This window comes from Chanodichthys erythropterus, chromosome 4 (genome assembly GCF_024489055.1).
Source record: "Chanodichthys erythropterus isolate Z2021 chromosome 4, ASM2448905v1, whole genome shotgun sequence".
Classification (NCBI taxonomy): domain Eukaryota; kingdom Metazoa; phylum Chordata; class Actinopteri; order Cypriniformes; family Xenocyprididae; genus Chanodichthys; species Chanodichthys erythropterus.
The window spans coordinates 951584-973047 of record NC_090224.1 but is presented as its reverse complement, the minus strand read 5'-3'; the positions used below and the strand labels follow the sequence as shown (position 1 = coordinate 973047).

General features: G+C 37.4%; 1 protein-coding gene across 3 annotated transcripts; it reads right to left on the bottom strand.

Moving 5' to 3' along the window:
* Positions 1–4680: 4680 nt before the first annotated feature.
* Positions 4681–20899, bottom strand: pnrc1 (proline-rich nuclear receptor coactivator 1). 3 transcript variants are annotated; one of them, XM_067382936.1, is made up of 3 exons: positions 20433–20607; positions 16798–16834; positions 4681–5785 (listed from the first exon to the last, which is right to left on the bottom strand). In XM_067382936.1, exons 1-3 carry the CDS (start codon positions 20477–20479, stop codon positions 5348–5350), a joined length of 522 nt encoding a protein of 173 aa, XP_067239037.1. In that variant the 5' UTR covers positions 20480–20607; the 3' UTR covers positions 4681–5347. The 3 variants fall into 3 exon arrangements, with proteins under 3 accessions (XP_067239037.1, XP_067239038.1, XP_067239036.1); XM_067382937.1 differs by having other exon boundaries at positions 4681–5782; XM_067382935.1 differs by lacking the exon at positions 16798–16834 and having other exon boundaries at positions 20433–20899.
* Positions 20900–21464: the final 565 nt, after the last annotated feature.

The window sequence follows — 21464 nt, the reverse complement described above, 5'->3', positions numbered from 1 at the left end:
GAGCTGCTAGGAGATTGTATATAAAATGAACGCACTCCACCTGCACCCAATCATCCTCTATAAATACAGGTGCAATACTACCTGGACATTCTCTTATTTTGATGACTGGCACTACCTAGTCCCCAAATGACCACGTTGGGCGGCGTATTGACATCATTCATAGAACCACGGTTACCTACATAACCCCACTTTCTATTTAATCGTGGTCAACTCACCACCATATTGGCCAACAGTTTAGAAGACAGACGATGAGTTAAACTCGATCCTATAACAGTCTGATATTATGATATGTCAACGTAAACTCCAGACCCTGAAACTAAAGATTAAACCGTAAACCCAGCCAATAGGTGTGTACACCTTGAACGAAAACCAAGTGTTTACAGACTTATACCTTCCCCTGCTTGGTAAAACTGAATAAGGAGATCCAGCCTGCTGCTGCACAGACCAACTCTAAAGGCACAAATTTGAATAGCGCCCAGGAGGCAGCTATCCCCCTTTTGGAATGTGCTACCACACCCTCAGGCGGAGGTACACCAGCACTGCTAAATGCCACCTCAATAGCCTTGACAACCCAGCGGGCCAGCCTCTGTTTTGACAAAGTCTGGCCCAGTACTGACTCCCCATAGCAGACAAATAGTGGATCTTTCTGCCTTATGGACTGAGTGTAAGCAATATATCAGCTCAGGGCCCTGACTGGGCAGTTTAGGTGCAGCCGGGCTGTTTTCTCCAAGATATGAGGAGGTGCATAAAAGGGTTCCAGAACCAAAGGTCTAAACACATATCAGCTGCATGTAAAGTAAACCTAGTGGCACAACCTGAGAGACCAAGGAATCTCTGGCCACACTTCAGTGATATCTGAGATTTTCCCCTTTTCAGATGGGATATCTGCTCCCTTAGCATCAGAACCCTCTGGAGGGTAAGACAGGCTCTACATCTGCCAAGATGGATTTGCATTGTGCATTTCCTTTCGAGACTGTTGGATCAATACCTCGGTAAGGTGGTGGCTTTGTTCTGAACTAGAGCCTTACCCTGAGTACTACCTCTTGAAGTATTGGGTACTCTGGCCCCAGTGAGCCAGATGCTGAGGTGTAAAGTGTGACCGCCAGAGGCTGGCAACCGTCAGCACCTAGACTGGCATCCTGACAGTCGCATGTCTACCTGCTTTGTTTGGCGACTGCCCTGGCTCAGGTTTGCTGAGGAACTCTGGGTTGAAGTATGCTGTGTACTTCCCCAGTCCTGCATAGATGAGGTTGAACGGCCCCAGCCTCCTGTTGCCAAAAACCACCCTGTCTGTTGCACTGGACATGTTAGCTCCCTTGCCTTGTGTGACTGTCCCAGGGCTGCTTCTGATGGTGGGCCAAAAACCTCCCCTGGTACAACTAGGGCAGCCATCTCTGCCACATAATCCTGGTCAGAAACATTTGCTTCTGAAAAACAAACCTGGTGGCATGCTTGGACCAATGAAGCCAAGCACTGACCCAGCACCCGGCATGTGCATTGCCCCCCTAGACCAGCATGTCAACCACTCTCAGTGTCTCCGGTATTTCGTCACTGGGAGCAGCAGACCCCCAAATCCTGTAACAAACCCTCTAAATAGACCAACAAGAGGGAACTTGCAGCTTGAGAGCCTCTTCTCTTACAAGAGAAGAGGCTCTCAGTGCTGTTCTAAACATGGGTTTATATACACTCGCGGCGTGTATTTTGTACTCATTAGTTCAATAATCTGCAATGCCTAAATGGTAATTTTCTCCCAGCAGAGAGAAGAGGTTCCATTCAGTTTTTCCCTTAAACAGCTCCACTCTTCTATGAGGCAAAAAAGAGAATGTGCCAGCAGTATTGAACCTGTATTTGTAGTGGATTGATTGCGTGTGTAAAAAATCTCATGACAGCTCGCCCTCTAGCGAGGTTGGCCCATGTGGTGGCATGTTGACCAGGATAAAATAGAACAAATTAGTTTTAAAAACATTTTTTATTATTTACTTTTCTTTATATTCTTATTGTAACGAGGTCAGTAGATGTGGGAAGAAGGAGGCGGGAACCGGCGAACATTCAACAAAACTTTAATCTCAAAATAAACAAAGAACAAAACGAAAGTAATGCCGGCAGACCCTCGCGGACGTCTGCCGGCCACACAAACATATAAAACTTAAAATAAAGTTCAGGCCTGGTCCTCTCTCATCCTTCACTGTAGTCGCTCCTCCTTTTATGCCTCCGGAGCTCCTCCGTGAGAGACTCGCGCCGTTCCCTCACGGCTCTCGCCCGCCCTGCTTGTCACACATGTTCTTTTAGATTCTTATATATCCACCCAACAGTGACACAGTTACAGTGGGGGGGCTTACGTTCTCTCAGCTCATTAACTTATAACAGACCCCCCAAAGCATGCGGCGAGTTTGATGGGGGGGTTAACTGAGAAAGAATTGGGTAAAGTCACGTGAGAGGAGGCAATGCTATGATTGGATATGATCGGTTATGATTAGATATGATTGGTTCCTACAAGAAACTTGTTTTCGTGTGCATTCCTAAATCGGACTGAATGAAGACAATGATGGTGTTAATGGGAAAACTAATTAAAAAGTAAGTAATCAAACTTGAAATTTTAGTGAGCAATCAGCTTGGGGAAATTAAAGGTACATCTTTGTGTCGGTGTCTATTGGTGTGTTCAAGTCATGTCGGAAAGATCGTATTTACAAGCTGAATGCACATGAACGCGACCACAATGTCATAAATACGAGTGGGAAGCTTGAGATTTTCTTTAAGCCCCGATCTGTACGAGTTGGAGGCGTGTCAGTGAGAAACACGGCGAAATACCACAATACTTAAGTATTTAGCAGTGACATTGTCAGGCTTTTCTATTTACAACGAAGTAAGCTAATTCCCAGCAAAAAAATATGATAGCATCATAATATAAAAAATGTAATATGTAACAATAAATTTTACAATGGCTTCCTAAATTAATTAAAAACATAAAAAAGCAACATACAACCATTGCACATTGTTTGCTCTACATTTTCAAAAAGTAGAAATGTTATTTTGTGTAATTAATTTAGAGAAGGCACACTGCCATCATACTCCGACGAAAGTGACTTGAACGCACCTACCGTCATACACACGACTTCCCACCTCGTAAATACAAACTTCCCAGGAGGACTTGAACGCACCATGTGACTATTGTATACAAGCTTGATGACTGTTGAAAATAAGTCGACTATTAAAAAGATTAACAGTAGTTCACAAATAATATGTATTGTTTAAATTGTTACTGCCTTTAGTTATTATGTTGGAATAAATGAAAAATGCGTAAAAAACATTAACTTGACTTGGTTTTAATAAGTAGAACATTACATAGTGTTAAAAATACAAAATAAAATTGTATTTGGTCTGTCTTTTTTTATGTCTTCTCACAAACACATTTACAGCAAGTTTCACACTATTCCTATACTCAGTTGGATTGTGGGCTGGGCCTGGTTGTAAAAAAGAATAATAATAAAAAAAACTTTAGTTAAAATCATAAACTAATTATCTCTAATTAGGCGGGTAGAGTAGTAGTGCATCCTTCATATCTCCAAAAAGTCTTTAGTTTTATCATATTTATTAAAAGATACATACGCTGTACCGAGTCTTTCCGAAAACAGCCGAGCGCCTGAAGGCATGGCTGCTAAGTAGAGCTAAAGAGTCATGAGCACTCGCACTTTCACGTAACGATCATCTGCAAGCTATCAATTGTCAGCTAAACAAATGTATTTAAACACACACAATACACCACTATCCCTGGATAACTTTTGAATCACTATAATGAATATAGCGTATAGGGAATAATGAATTCACTACTTTCGTGTTGTTTACATTATATGCACTTAGGCGCCTATTGCCAACAAAACAGACATTTGAAGCAGTTTTACTCGGATCCAACTCATGACCGGGATCATTACCGCTGTGACTGCTCCATTTTTCAGTTTCAAACAATCTGTACATCCAGCTTAGAACTGGGCTTTGTTTATGAAACCATAAGCTCTGATCCTGAGGGCTCAAGCAGCCACGGAAAACATGAGATGAAACAAATATCGAGAGCGCATCAATGTAATGCGTGAGCACAAAACTCTCAGCTCCACTTAACACTGGGTTCTTTCGGAAGCAAGGTTATCTTTCCCTAACAACCAAAAAAACACTCTTTGGTGACTGTTGATTTCGTGAAGTCCTGTGACCTGTGCAGTGCTGCGGACGACTTCCGTAAAGCTCTCTCGCTCTGGTCAACGTGACCAGGAGAAGTGCCCGTACAAGGAATTCCGACCCCGTTGATGTCTCACAGGCCCATACTCGAAAAAAATTCCACAAAGTTTATGAGGATTTGGAAGAGTATTTTGGCACAGAAATGCTCCGTCATACGTCCAACTCGTGTTTTGAAACTTTGGCCATGTTTAGCATGAGAAACCAACTCTTTAACAGTGTAAATAAGTCAAAATACATGAAATAGCATTATACCCCCCCTTTAACTTGAGGGGTTTATTGGCCATTGATTGGATGCAAAAACAATTAGTTTTGAGTGCTTAGAAAATAAGCTGTGATAAATTGGTTATTCAGTAATGGGATAATTAATTGCATTAGGATCTGAAAACTTGCAACACTACACACAAACATCAATCATTTTAAGTATAAAATAAAAAAAAAATAAAAAAATTGGGCACCAAAACTCTTTATTTCAAAATGAGCAGAATAAAAAGATAAAAATTATTATTGTATAATTTTTTTCACTTTTGAACTGATGCAGATGATACAAAAGACTGTCGTTGAAAGGCAGTGAGAAAATGAGTTTGGAGAGTTTAAAATCAAGCGTGACATCCCAACACTAACAGACCATGTACAAAACAGTACATTCTTCAGTCAATTAAAATCAAACTATGCAATTGACATAAAACATATCATTGCTTAAAGATTGACATGAATAGTTGCTGTTCACTGTGCTTCAATATAAGGTTAAAAAACAAACAAACAAAAACATTTTCTTACAATCAGCTGTCCAATTCTTCATGGCGATTGTCGAAGTGGGCATCCTTCCCAACACTTTCAAACATTTCAAACACGTATACTGGTGTTACATGAAAAAAAACAACAACAACAACAAACCCCATGATACAGGACTATGAGTTTCAGTAACAAAAGTAAATAGATTTTTCAAGTAAATTAACATGAAAAAATATTCACACATTAAATCTCAGATTCAGATTTTTTACACTTCCACAAGTCTTCACATTTAACTCAAGGGTGCTTTCCGAAACAACAGGAAGCTTCAATAGTTCTTTGCAACAAGATGTTACCAGTTCGTATCATGTACTAAAGAGTCCCATCTTTTTCAAGGTTCTGCTTGGACCTTCAGCAAGGTTTTCAGGTGCTCAGACATCTGCTCTTTGCTGCAGTTGTGCTGTGCAGCCGTATGTTGGTGAACACAATCTCCCACCCAGTGCCTGGGCGGTTTGGGAAGGACGCTGGGTGAGGGCGGCTCGCTGAACTTTGCTCCAGCATATGTCTTATCTGCCTCTGATGAAAGCTCAGAAGGGCAAGCGTTCACCCTCTTGAGGCCCTCAGCCGGGTACAGCGGGCTCTTCTCTGTGTTCATGGAGTTCTGGTGTCTTTTGGCAAGCTGGGTGTTGTCTGGCATGTTTCTTTGCTTGCTCGACTGTCTTCGTTTGTTCAGGTTCTCAGTGGTTTGCTCAAGCCTGCTCGAGCTGTGGACAGACGCTCTGCTGGACTGGCTTCCTCGCTCATCACATTCTGTTTTTGACTTCAGCTGCTGAAGACAAAAAAGAAATGGTAACATTTTTATTTTAAGATGATATAATGACATGTTACATGCACTTACTGTAGTAATAACAGTAAATTCTGTAACTAATCCTAAACCAAACCCCAATCCTAACCTTAAGCATAAAGTACATGTAGTTAATTAATATTACACAGTACTTATGTGTCATTACAATGTAACAACGTCAACTTAAATAAAGCGTAACCTAAGAAACCATTAGGATTGTGTCAGACAACGGTCACACAACACAGCTGATCTGATCTCTATCATAGCTCTTATCCATACTGTGCCCAGAAACCTGCTTTCATATGCATTTTCTAGTGTCTGTAATTAAATCATTTGTGGTGTTAATGGGTGCATTCACAGTACTGCTTAACAAATCTTCTAAATCACGTGTTTTGAAAATCAAGCTCCATTTTGATGGGCATGCCACATTCAAAACTTGGAAGTAAACGCACACTGCTAGGATTGGTTAAAGGTTTTGCATATTAAAATAATTTTCAAAATCCCCACCATTACCTGTGTGGAACTGTTTTGAAAACTTTGAAGGTTGATAAAAATATACTGTTATGTAGTTGAAACATTTTACATATTACATATGCTTTATAGGGCTGGTACAATACATCAAATTCTTGATTCGCGATATGAAGAATCTGGAGCGATTCTGATATTTTCCGATGTATTGCGATTCTCTCTCGAATCGATTCTGAGGTTAGTTTTCAAACAGCAGATGGCACTTCTACACGTGCTTTAGAAACACCCATACACTGCATGCTTCCAGTTCCTTTACACACATCACTTTACAAATGTAGAAGTACAAATCTCGCATCATAAAGGCATTCTGAGCCAAGGTGCAAGTATATTTAACCAGAACACACCAAGCCGACACCGACGAACTAGTGGCGACGAAAGCAGACTGCAGGGTTGGCTCACGTCGGCAGCGTCTGTGTCTAAAGTTGGCCTGACACACCAAACCAACGCTAAACAGCCGACGGCCAAGTAGCAGGTCAGTTCTGCGCCTACGTGAGATGAAATGCCTTTCCAAACCATCAGGTGGCAGTATCTGAACAGCCAATCAGAATAATCAGATGGCCCGACGGACCGACGAGCTCCAACGCCGATTCAACATTTCCAATTGGCCAAACAAAATGCCAACGAGGACCAACTTCAGCCGGCGATGCGGAGCACACTGAGAAAACTTAGTCGGCCGACGAAGAAATAATGCCAGACAGCCGACCGTCGGCTTGGTGTGTTCCTGCCTTTACATGACTCAGCCAAACGCAAGAGCAGTCTTCTTTGTGAGCGTTTGAGAGTGTGCGGTTAAAAACTAGCCTAGAGCGCCATCTGCTGTTAAAACTAAGCTCAGAATTGATTTAGAGATGCACAGTGTCACAGCACTTTGACTCGTGTTGCATTTCGGGAAGGCGTTGCCATATTAGAAGGATACGCTATCCGTTGCCATTGCATTTTTTGCATTTATGCATTTGGCAGACGCTTTTATCCAAAGCGACTTACATTGCATTATACTATACATTTGTATCTGAGTATGTGCAATCCCTGGGATTGAACCCATGACCTTGGCATTGCTAGTGCCATGCTCTAACCACTGAGCTACAGGAAAGCAGTGGTTACTTTGCCAGTGAGACGGTCAGACCGAGAGAAATAGCGTGATATTTGTTTGCAATTTTGCGATATGCCGCAGTTTCTTTGAATGAAATGGATAATGACGAAGTGAAAGTAAAGTGGCTCTATCGGGAGAGACTAAATAACACCTTTTCCTCCCATAGAAAACCGATATAATGTACTTATTACTTAATGTACTAAGAAAGACAGTGATAGATCAGACCAAACTCAGTAAACATCATACTAATAAAGTAAAGTTGAGCCCATAATGTGAACGCAACGTGTTTAAATTCACAAGTGTTTTCGTCACATAGTTAACTGTTGAGAAACGTCACTTAATTTAGCCTTATAATGATATTAAAAAACAAATTCGGCACAACCCAATTCTTCTGTGCTTTATTAGTATAGTGTTTACTAAGTTTGTCTTTTTCTTTATGGGAGGAAAACACGTGTAATTAAATGTGTTGCGTTCATATTCTGGGCTCATCTGAGTTTCTGTCCGTAGTATATGCTTTATGTCAGTGCGGCACAGTGCAAGAGTTCAGACCCTTTAAGCAATTAAAAGCAATTTTTTAAGTTTAAGTTATTAGCAAGCAGCATTATTTAGAGAAACTGCTTGACATCACTATGTATGTATCGCAAAATTTATTTATTAAATTAATCTGCTCTCTCTCTGTTGCGCTTTATCTCGGATTCACTGAAGTTACCATAGCAACGGATAGCGTATCCTGCTAATAAGGCGGCGCCTTCCCGAAATTCAACGCGGAGTGAAAACATTGTGACGTAATTCTCATTCTCTATATAATATAATATAATATAATATAATATAATATAATATAATATAATATAATATAATATAATATAATACAATATATAATTGGCAAAGGATGACTTAAGGGTGTTTCGTGTGAACGGGATTATGAATGTACCATCGTTTTCTCACTGTTGTTCTTATAGGCTATACTTAGGTCATCCTTTTCGATAAAGTGAAAAACATAAACATTGACATTTGCAGTGTGTTGCGACATTATTGTCAAATCCAATGTAGGTATTACTGCATCATCTTTTGTTTTCAGTCTCTCTGAAAAGCCTAAGTCGAAATGTGTCTTGTTTAAAAAGAATCCGCAGTATAATAAAGTGAACAAATGAACTGTCTTAGGCCCTGTTTACACTAGTGCATTTTAGTTTTAAAACGGCATTTCCCAAAAGCATTGTAAGCCTAAGTTGATCATGGAGCAATAGCCACCAACGGTCTCCACAATCAACTTAAGCTTATGATGCTTTTAGGAAACGCAGCCCTGGTCTGTTATTGTCCGTGTTCCGGAAGCATAATGTAGACAGCAATGCCTTCATTTTCAAAAGTCTCGGTTTTGGTCCGTTTACACTGAAAAGCAACCCTGGTAGTTTTCAAACTAAAATGGGGTCTGCAGCATTTTCAAAGTTCGAAAACACTGGAGTAGTATAAATGACAGGCGTAACCTTATAAAAAGTTATGCGTTTTAAAATGAAAACGCACTAGTGTAGACGGGGCCTTACTGACACGATCTGGGGCCGGTTGCATAAACTGCTAAGGCTAGTCTTCCTAGCTTAAGACTGTTCCTAGCTTTTTTAAATCAGTTACATAAAAAACGTAGAGTGACCTAATTTGATACTGAAATGTAAGGTGCTGTTCACACCAGATGTGTTTTGGTTGATCAGATCACAAGTAGACGAGGGAGACACATTCCCGTTTACACCTGGTATTTAATCAGTCTCTTCTGTCCACTTTCGACCACTTCTGTCCTAATTTCTTTGAGGGGAGGGTCTATGGGCAGGTAAATGTATGGGCCTTTTCAGATCTTTCAATCTAATGGTTGAAATAAGCTCACTTGATATACATATGAACGTGACTGGAGACCATGGAAAAACATAAGGAGAGCATGAGCCTTCGTTTCTGCTCTGATATACACAAGCCCACGCCGAATGAAATCTGGAATGGTGAGAGAACATTGTGCTTGGTACATTTTTTTAATCAAATAAGGGTCTTCAGCCAACAAAGTTTAAATCCCATCCGGCTACAGCTAGTGCTTTTCCCATAATGTTTACGCATTAGGTCAGGCGGAGACTAGGGGGTCTTTTGCAGTGTCTCATAATTATTCATGAGACTGCATGTCCTTATCATAAGAGTACACGCCTCGCATACTTGTTCACTACAGCATGCGCTGATTCCCTATGACAGGCACAGCCTTTTAGCCCCATAAACCATTTAAACAGCATATAAAGATGCAGCAAAATATAAGCCTCAAAATCTATTAAAGATGCAACTGCATATTCATATATTTATATTTGATAAATGTGAACAAATATTCATTTATTTGTGCTTTATATTCGCTGTCACAGGATGTATATGTATTTGGGTAATTTACAATGAGCTTCCAAACCATGTATACTATATTTGTTCAGTTTGTTGCATGCAATGGTGAATTGCAGCATGAATTTGTGGGAATCGCTGATGTTGATGCAACTCAATGAGAGCGAAATAAAACTGTCTAAATCAGAAGCCATTGTTGTTTTGTCAGTCTATTATCATGCCCACTTCTGTAGCATTTTTAAAAACTGGTGCTGAAACAATATGTAATATATAACATATATAATGCCACATCTGTTTTTTTCATTCATTCATTAGATAAGAGTCAAAAGAGAACTGGTATTGGCACACTTTCTGTATGTACACAGTTGAAACGCACACACAGAAAGCCGCTTCTCAGACAGTGCACCAGTACCAATTTGTGTTCTCTTTAAAAAATATTCTATCAACTTGAACTGACAAAAACACTCTAAATTATGTCAAAATATGTTTTATGTCAAAAACGTTACAATAATAATGAACGTAAACAACTTACAGAGCTCTACTTGAACCACCTGATTCATTTCGGCGTTGATAGTGTTGACATACTGTAGAAATGCATAAATCCGAGTCTGAGGACGTGAACAGCTCTGGGTAGAACGCCACTGTTTGCCATCTCTTGATTATATTACAACTAGTGTTGGGGAAACTTACTTTTAAAAGTAATGCATTACAATATTGCATTACTCCCTAAAAAATTAATTGTATTACTTTTTTGTTACTTTTTCTCACATGGGCTGGGCTTGCTTGTTTGTTTTTTAACAACAACAACAAAAAATTATATTTTTGGCAAATGTAAAGGCCCTTTCACACCAAAAGTGAAATGAATAAGCCTCAGGTTAAAAGGAAATGCATATTTACGCCTGTACAGTAGAGGGCGCAGCTCAAACAAACCTTTCAGCTGTGCTGCCATTCTGGATTAAAGAAATTGGATACAGGAGATTTATTTCTATCAACATGGGGACAGGAGAGCTGTCAGTCAATAAAAGTGAAAAAGGAACTTGCGTTACTTATTTGAAAAAGGAACTTAGATTTTTTGTTGTAAACTGAAAAAGTAACGCGTTACCCCCAACACTGGTTACGACATGGCGTGAACGCAGCAAAAGCTCGTTGTTTTGGTTCAGGAGGAACTGTAAAAGGGGGCTGCTGTTTGTTTGCGGCGCTCGGTGACCGCCTGTCTACAACTCTGCATAGCCTCATGGGACGTGCTGATGATGTCTGCATGAGCAGGGTGCATGGAAGTATGGAAATACATATGTTGACAGGCAGGTAGGACATCGAATCGGACAAACATTTTTTGGTCCCGAGACTTTCAAGGAAGATATACAGTATGTACATGTTTTAATATTGAGACCACTTCTATTATTGATTGCCTTCAGGATGTGAAGACACCAGTATAACAAAAAAGTGTTTATAAAACAAATTGTCTACCTTACCTTTAAGGCTTAAAGAAACACTCCACTTTTTTGAAAATTGGCTTATTTTCCAACTCTCCTAGAGTTAAACAGTTAAGTTTTACCTTTTTCGAATCAATTCATCTGATCTCCGGGTCTGGCGGTACCACTTTTAGGATAGCTTAGCATAGTTCATTGAATCTGATTAGACTGTTAGCATCTCGCTCAAAAATTACCAAAGAGTTTCGATATTTTTCCTATTTAAAACTTGACTCTTCTGTAGTTACATCATGTACTAAGACCGACGGAAAATGAAAAGTTACGATTTTCTAGGCTGATATGGCTAGGAACTATACTCTCAACTAGACTTGTGCCGATATTTGGTAATGCGATAAATCGCGATAATGAATATGCACGATATTGTAATCGTGGGCACTTCAGAATACTGTAAATAATAATTTATTACCAATTATTAATTTTTTATAAGGCAATTAAGAATATTTTACCCATCAATCATATAAAATGCACAACACCGCTGTATTCTGTGTCAAAAGGATACGCGCTCAGATGTAAACAATCCCAACGTGCATGTGGCACATGGAGGAACCAGTGAAGGAGACGAGCTGAATGAAAGTGCGCGTTCACTCTCTGACAGCAGAGGGCTCTGATGGAACAGCAGCGTGCAGCAGTTACCACGGAAACCGTGCAAACAAAGTAACTGCGCTAGTGTAGTTTTTAAAATGCTTCAAACAGCCATTCGTGTTTTTGTAATCTCAGTGTTGTTCATCACAGCACCAAATACTGAATACTTAAAAAAGACTTAAAAGGATATTTATTTTGAAACCTAAACATTTTTATATTTTAATCTGGACTACAACATGCCCTAATGATTAGAAATGTTCTGATTATTTGTTATTTTTCAGTAAAACTTTGAAAACATACAGCTTCATTAGTTAACATTTTAATTCATTATCACTAAACTGACAATAAAAATACTTATAAAGTATTAATTATTATTAATTAATGTTAAATTTCAGTTGTGTTTCTAAACTAACATTAACAAAAAATAACACTTTCCGTAACAAATGTAGCTATTGTTCAATCTTAGTTAATGCATTAAATAGAGTAAAGTGTTATCTGTTGTTCTTTATAGCCTAATTCTCAGGGCTGATAGTGAAAAAAATTCCTGAGCCTGAACTTTTTTTCCTTGCCCCCCGAGAGGGTACTATGTATGCGACACACTTTTAACACAACTTGTTGGCCCCTGGGCCCAAATATATAAACAGCCTAAGTATGTATAACCCTGATCATCATTATTGACAAGTGGCTCTTTTTTAGATATTTTCATATTTGCATTATGCCCTCAGTATTATTCAAGAAAACACAGCATTTTCTTCTCAATATGTTCAGTGCCTACATTGACCTTAATAGCCCATCTTAGTACAATCACTGTAAGTAAATGCTGCAGATGCAACAGTCATACCAAGACAGGTCAGTAAGTGGCAATAATAGGGCTTTCCGTCGCTACCCACATCCTCAATCCAAGCCCAGCGCCATTTATTCTTTATGCTTTTATCAATGTCTTTAATGTCTTCCCCTGGCTTCATAAACATAGCCATGACTTACGTTTTGAGTTGAGAAATATGAGACACAATTGTAAACATCTTCGCGCATGGAGCATTGCCTTAACCTGTATCAATCTATTTGACAAAGACACGAGGCCCGCCCCTTAACTACTTCTGATTGGCTCATGAGTCGTTGAGCGTTAAAGCTGCTCTCTGACCTGCGCATCTCAGATCTAAATGACAGATCAATACGACGACATAAAAAAAAAATATTTAATAAAAAAAAATCTAAGTTTCCGAGATTAAAGTCGAAACTCCGAGATTAAAGTCGGAATATTCAGAGAATAAAGTCGAAATATCTAACCTCTGCAAAAAATAATAATAATATTAATAATAAAAATAAAGTCGGAGAATAAAGTCGAAATGTTCCGAGAATAAAATACTTTATTCCGTGCGGAAACAAGGCTATGGTTGTGACGATGACGCGCTTGATTTATTAGCCTATGTAGCCTACTGCTGTTCTGTTTGCATAGACAGAACATAGCAAAACGTTTAGATATCGTTTCAGCTATTAAAACAGTTCCGTTTTGTATGTATGACACATTGATTTCGTTTCTGTTTTATTAAGTTCAGTTCCGCAGTAAAGAGACTTCTGCAGATTTCGTTTGTCTGTAAATACACGGTGCGCTGTCATTCATGATGAAAATAAAACTAAATGTCATTCTCCATGATTTCAATGAATAATCCACCTGGTCAACATAATGTTTTATTCATTGATACTTCTAATTGAATAATGCCTATCACTTGAAACAGTTTTGCTGATTTGTATTTATTAAAACGATGTAGGCTATTTTAAATTTATATTACTCTACATCAACTTGTATTCCTTGTACATAACAATGAATGTGTCGGAGGGTAAGGGGATATTTGAATTATTTATGAATGTATTCTAAATCAGTGACGCAAGATCCTTAATAGAAATCTCCACTTTGACGCGAGAAATGCATCTTTACAGATATAATGAAAGAGTTTTTGGTTTGATTTGTTTTATTTCGTTAAGCAATAATTTAAATCTCTCCATCTATGTATTTGATGTCGGTAAGGCATGTATTGTTTTGAGGATAATTCGTTTCCACTGGATAAAAAAAGTGCAAGTGACGGCTCTGGCGCCTCTGTATTGCATTGTGCAAGCTTCCACTCTCCGCACAAACCAATGGATATGCGCCTATACCCAGGGGCGTCACTAGGCCCTTTTTAGGGGGGCTTCAGCTAAAATCATATTTAGGTCACAACTTTCAGTTGTTTTTGAACTAAATCTGCTGTAAAATAGTAAACAAATAAACAAATAAACTAATAAACTTCTGCCCAGCCCCCCTAAAAAAATATTTGATTAATAAATATTTGATCATTATTTACTAGAGGACAAAATATTAATTGCTGCAGACAAATTAATTTAATTATTTAAAAAATGGGTTTGAATGAATGATTCAATGACTCACTCATAACTACTTCACTTTTATCATTAGTGGATTAAACAAACAAATCTTTTGAATGAATCATTCATTGTCAAATACATTTTAACAGTCACTTGTCGCCTCCTAGTGCCATAACGATGTAATTGACACAACCGTTATTTGAAGCACCAAGTTAATTTTAAAATGTGATTTGATCTGTTTGAATCGAAATCGCGATCTGTAGACACATTGATGTGGACGTGACAGTGGGCTTAAACAGATGTAATATCATATCATAGCATTAGCAATCTATCAATAAATGCACGCACACACGACACACACCTTGTGCTCTCTGATGTTCGCTCTGCTCGGCGCCCCTGCAGATTGAAAAATGCGCTAAATCCAAGCAGACTCAGATAAGGGGAGGAGCCGAAACTTGACGCAGCTTGCCGCCGTTTCAAATGAGTTTTTTTAAAGGGGACTGAAAACCTTTATTCTCATTTTATCCAGAATCGTGCAACTCTAACACAAATAAAAATAACACATGCACATTCATCTTCCCCCTTGCTGCAATTTTTTAAAATGTTATGTATTTAGCCATATGTATCTTTGACAATTCATAATCATTCATAATTATTTTGAGCAATAGGATTATATAAAATATATAATATAATATTAAATTAAATTATATAAGTGGCCTATATAAAATTACAAAATAAACATTCATCAATTACTTTTTTACTTAAGTACATTAAAAATCAAGTACTTTTGTACTTTCACTCAAGTTAAATTGAAAACGAGTACTAAATACTTTCACTTGAGTAATATTTTATTATACGTATCTGTACTTTTACTCAAGTACTTGATTTGTGTACTTCGTCCACCACTGACTTTAGATTCAGAAAACGATCATGATTTATTTTAATTTACTTTTTACAATTACAGACATATTATAATGCATTTTGACATTACATTATGCAGCCATGCACAGAAATGACACACATCATTGTCTGAAAGCACTAGATGGCCCAGAGAGAGAATGTGGAGTTATTTTGTTTTGTATTATTAAATATAGTTTTGTATTAAGTAATAATGAATCAGGAGGAGTGTAAAGGGATTTTTGATTTTCTTGATTTATACTATTTATACTAGATTTGTACTTGATTTATAGAAGTGGCAAATTGATAATTCATGTTGTTATTTTTAATAAATAGAAATAAATATAGAACAGATTAATCATATTGCCAATAGACAATTACATTAATACATGGTTTGTCTATATTCTTAATGATTATTAGCTGGTTAGTTAAAATACTTAAAATGAAATCAATTTTCATGGGGTGACTTTATGAATATCCAACCGTATTGTTGATTATAAAGGCTAAAAGGCTAAAAAACTAAAATAATTTATATTTCATTGTAGATGGATATACGACATTTTTTCTTGTCGTGCGGGAGTACGTCTGCAAATGAGCAACAGTCAGTCAAATAATATTTTTTTAATCATACCCTTATTGGGGGCTGAGCCCCCCTAAAATCAAAATCCTAGAATCGCCCCTGCCTATACCTTATTTATATCTGACGAATAAAAAATCTTCCCATTACAACTTAATTAATAAAAACAGAAACGAAATCACTGCCATACATACAAAACGGAACTATTTTAATAGCTGAAACGATGTCTAACAGAACAGCACATATTCTCTTCCGTGCTTTTAAAAACAGACATCAAATAAACATTAGACAATCTTTATTATTATTATTATTATTTTTATTATTTTTTTAACATGGCACTAAAACGCCGCAGTAGACCAATATAACCAGATCATTTTTTTTTTTTTTTTTTCGCAGCCACAGTAGCCACGCCGGAAATCCGGCGTGGTGCCGGAACGCTATCACCCCTGAATTCTTTTGCATTTTAATCTGTTTGAAAATTTCAGTCAGAGTTGTTTTTGTTTTATTACAAAAAGAGTTCTTAAACCTGTGACAAAAAATTGTTTTGCAACTTATTTTAATACTGTGATAATACCGTATACCGTGATAAAAGCTTCATTAATTAATCGCAATGTGAAAATTTGATACGGTCACATGCCTACTCTCAACTACAGAAGAGTCAAGTTTTAAATAAGAAAAATATCGAAACTCTTTGGTCATTTTTGAGCGAGATGCTAACAGTCTAATCAGATTCAATGAACTATGCTAAGCTATGCTAAAAGTGGTACCGCCAGACCCGGAGATCGGCTGAATGGATTCGAAAACAGTAAAACTCAACTGTTTAACTCTAGGAGAGTTGGAAAATGAGCCAATTTTTTTTAAAAAAGTGGAGTGTTCCTTTAAGGCAATGATTTAAAAGAAACAAGAACTTTGATTATATCACGTCCATATCATGTCCATATATGGACATTCATAATTGAAGGTTTTAGCTGCTGAAATCTGATTAGCTGTTGGCAGCCAATTTTTTTTTTTTTTTTTTTATGTAGCTGAGTCACATTATAGGAAATGTTATAACACCAACCAAAGAAGATTTCAACTTCAATGATCATACGGTTATGTTATTAAAATTCTGTCATCATTTACTCACCCTCATGTTGTTCCAAACCTGTATGAAGTTCTTTTTTCTGTTGAACACAAAAGAAGATATTTTAAAGAATGTTGGCAACCTGAGAGTTGATGGTAGCCATAGTACTACTCTACAAGAAAGAAACTCATACAGATTTGAAACAACTTGAGGGTGAGTAGGTGATGACAGAATTATTATTTTTGTGTAAACTATCACTTTTAAGGATTTGTTCACCCAAAATTTAAAATTTGGTCATTAATTACTCACCCTCATATCGTTCCAAACCCATAAGACCACATGACGCAAGCTGATTTTCTGATCACATTTTTTCCAGGCACATCTTACCAATTCCAAACCACTTGAATCTTAATAACTACTATTAATTGTGTATTTAATCATTTATAAGTGATATATAATTGTTTATGAAGGCTAGAAATGCATAATTATTAGGTACATTTTCTTTTAAATATAAAATGAGCCAAAAAAGAGGTTTAACTCAGACTGAAAAGTCAAAAATTATTAAATGCTCATGAGAACGATGAAAATACTAATGCAATACCAGAAATTGTAGTTAAAGCATGAGCACTGGACAGTGAAATGCTCATTGGGTCAGACAAAAACAGGTGGAAAAGGAAAGACACATGTTTACTACAAAAGAATTAAGATTTAAGGTGAAGAATTAAGTGTAAAACCATTAGGATCCCTTTAGTCTCCAGCGCCACCATTTTCCAGAACTGTAACCTACCTGGAGTCTCCAGAATTGCAAGATGTCGGAATCTCAGAGACTTGGGTTAGGTAAAGAATCCTAAAAAATGACCCCCACTCAATAAGAATCACATGCTGAAGTGTTGTGAAATACACGAAGACTGTTTTTTATAGGCTTTATAGACAGACAGATTGAGAGTGACTCTTGAAGGACCAGCACCACCTCCTCTTGTACCACTGTTTGAAGAATTTATCTTCCAGAATCTGGCAGTAAGGTAGGGGAGTTCATTTTTATTCCATCTTCTATTCTGAAAAGTCCATCTTGCAGATATGGAATAAAAATGATCTCCCAAAACTTACTGCAAGATTCTGGAAGATAAATTAAAGAATAAAGAGTGGTACAAGAGGATGTGGTGCTGGTCCTTCAAGAGTCACTCTCAATCTGTCTGTCATTCAATCTGGGGTCATTTTTTAGGATCGAGGGAACAAATTATTATTAAATTGTGTGCATGATTTATAAATAGGGTGAACGAATTAGTAAAGTGTGCGCACGAGTTAGCCTACTATTTTTTTTTCCCTGCATGTCATGTGCGGGGCTCCGTAGTATTACATCCTTCTCATGGGCATTTAATAATTTTTTTGGCTCAATTTATCTGTAAAAGAAAACATACCTAATAATTATGCACACCTGTTTATAAGGTGTTTTTCATTTCCAGCCTTCATGAACAATTATCACTTATAAATGATAATCAAATAAAAATTTCATTCATAAATGAAATTCATAGTAGTTATTATGATGAATGTGGTTTGGAATTGGTAAGATGTGCCTGAAAAAAAAAATGAAATATGATCAGAAAACGAACTTGCCTAATAATTCTGTACGCAATGTACAGTGGTTCAACCTTAATTTTATGAATTGAAGAGAATACTTTTTGTGCACAAAAACGACATGACTCATTATTGGCCGGCTCCTACGTCAGCATCAGACTCATGCGTTGTGCTGCTCATGTGTACAGCGTCGACCTACTGAGCCGGCGTTCTGAAGAGGGAGGGGGGATATATTTTATATACTTAATAAAAAGAAGCAACAAGCATATCGCTGAGAAAAAAAAGAAGAAAAAAATCGCTAAGAACACTGCATAGCCCATACACAGGACATTTGACTGCACACCGGAAATACATTAGCTTAAGCGTTTAAACAAATAAGTATAAAATGTTATTACATCCATGAGATTTCCATGTTCCACTTTTAAGTTAGGTGTTGCCTAGCCACAACCTACAGATCCCAGCATAAACAGTGATACATTATAATATTTGTTATTAAAGTATCAACAAAATTCAGAAGCATAAAAGCAAGCACAGGTAGTGCTGTGTGCATGATTTTACATAGTGTGCGCAATGAGCGTTCTTTATAATCACTAAAAAGATAAAAGTTTGTTGCAATCTCACAATGCTTCAGTGACTGCACAATGATTCTTTAATAATAATAATGTCTACACTTTTTAATCAGGATTTACTAGCATGCAAAGCATTCAGGTCTGAACAAAAACTCCAGCGTTTTGAGCAGTGAGTGGATCCTAACATCTCATTGCGTTCCAGAAATCAACAGATTTGTCTGTGATTGGCTACATTGTTCAACACTGCAAAACAAGTTATTGGAAAGTCTGCCTAGGCTTGAGCCCGTAAAGTGTTTTTATTTGATCTTAGCTGTTGTTTTAAAAGAAACAACAACATTTTTATAGCCCATTTAAAGTGAATATTCCAAACAAATTATTAGATGATAAAAATGAATAAATGTAACTGAACAAAAATTTGCGTCGCATTTACTGTCCTGTGAAAACAGGGGGTGCTGCAGCACCCCCACTTCCCGTACCCATGAATAAAGTTATTTTTTTGTTTTGTTTTTTCACACAAAAAGTATTCTCGTCGCTTCATAAAATTAAGGTTGAACCACTGTAGTCACGTGGAGTATTTTAACCATGTCTTTAGTACCTTTCTGGGCCTTGACGGAGGAAATTAAATTGCTGTCTATGGAGGAGTCAGAGAGCCTTCGGATTTCATCAAAAATATCTTAATTTGTGTTCCAAAGATGAACGACGGTCTTACGGGTTTGGAACGACATGAGGGTGAGTAATTAATGACATAATTTTCATTTTTGGGTGAACTAACCCTTTAAATTTGGACACTGAGTTCAGGAGATAAAGGTCAACTCATTAAAAGTGAGAAGGACCATACAGTTATATCTTCGCAATACAACAACAAATCAAAATATTTTGCAAATTTTGGTGAATTTCAGATGAAAAAAAAATTATAGGAGGAAATGAAATCAGACTCAAGGATGCAGGTGAAAAAATAATCTTCTTTCTGGCCCCCGAAGATCCAAAATGCAAACTGGCCTATTATAATGTTAGACGGATGTGTGTCTTTGCACCTGAGCAGATGCAAACATTTGGGACCGTCCTGCCAAGTTTGGGGTCTCTACGATTTACGGTCTCTGACGCCCATACATTTTTATGCCAGAAAAGAAGATGATGAAGAAGAAGAAGAGGAAAAAAAAAGAAGAATCAGTACAAAACACAAATGGTTCCAACATCTTGTGATTGTGATTGAACCCCAAATTATAGAGGTCATAAGCTTATTACAGATTCAGTCACTCTTGATGCTGATCAGTAGTGTCTGCCAGGATTCAAGAGTAGGGTGTTGATTTACAGATCAAGCCTTGTGGGTTTCGAGCTCATAACATTTCAGTTATCAACCCAGAACTTTAACTAAACTAAACCAACCTATTTACAGACTATTAACAGAATTAACACAATCACACAGTAACCAGCTAACCATTGACTACACATACTATCAGCCTTTGTCCAATGTAAAGAACACTGAAAATGCGGAAGCGCCAAAGGCACATGCTCTAAATCTGCTATTACCAGGGCAATAATAAAGCATGTTACCTGTTTATTCGTGGCTGGTTTAGAATGAGCTGGTTTGAGCTCTTCATGGGTGGTTAATGGGGATTTAAAGCTGCTTTTGTTGATGTTTGCTGATGCTTTGTTGTGTTTACTGTGAACGTTTCGTCCTCTCTTCTTCAAGAGCGCTTGTTTTGATCTACTTATCTTCATTGCTTTATTCTCCACGCTTGAATCAACACGATGTCCAAAAGCATCGCCCAGCATGATATCAGCTTCACTATATAGATAACTTTGTATCAAATACGCCTAGATGTAAACAAATACTGATGGTGATGATGATGATGTGGGATGTTTGCAGCTCTCGGTCGTGTCTTGAGGTCCGCAGAAGGTGACAGTCGAGGAAGTCATCTGAATCAAATTTGTTTTGATCTCTGTCTTAGCTAACACTATAATATTCGTTTATAACGAGGTCAAATGTAACTACATCGCCGTTTTTTAGTAATGGCTGTGTGCTGCACACCGCGCATGCGCCATATATTACATCATATTGGTTTGAAAAAAATTGATTTGAGATGTTAGAACACATTCTGTAAAGAATATAGAATACTGTTATTAATAATAGAATAATATAGGAAAAATAGGATTCATACCACTTATTACATTCCGCCAAAGTATTGACCGTATAAAACAAATGTCAGACTAGTGCTTTAATTTGTGCTGAGCATCTTTTATCTGGTGGCTCTACAGTCTACTGTACGAGTGGAACTTGATATTGAAACAAATCTCTCATGGCAATACACAAAACACATTACAACAGAACGATATTGTATTTTAATAAAGTATAAAAAGAGTTAAGGTGTCAATTATGTATAAACACGTACATATTTATACATTGCTAAAGCGCATATAAGGGGCAAGAAGGCTTACTACATGTGGATTACTACATCTATCTATCTATCTATCTATCTATCTATCTATCTATCTATCTATCTATCTATCTATCTATCTATCTATCTATCTATCTATCTATCTATCTATCTATCTATCTATCTATCTATCTATCTATCTATCTAT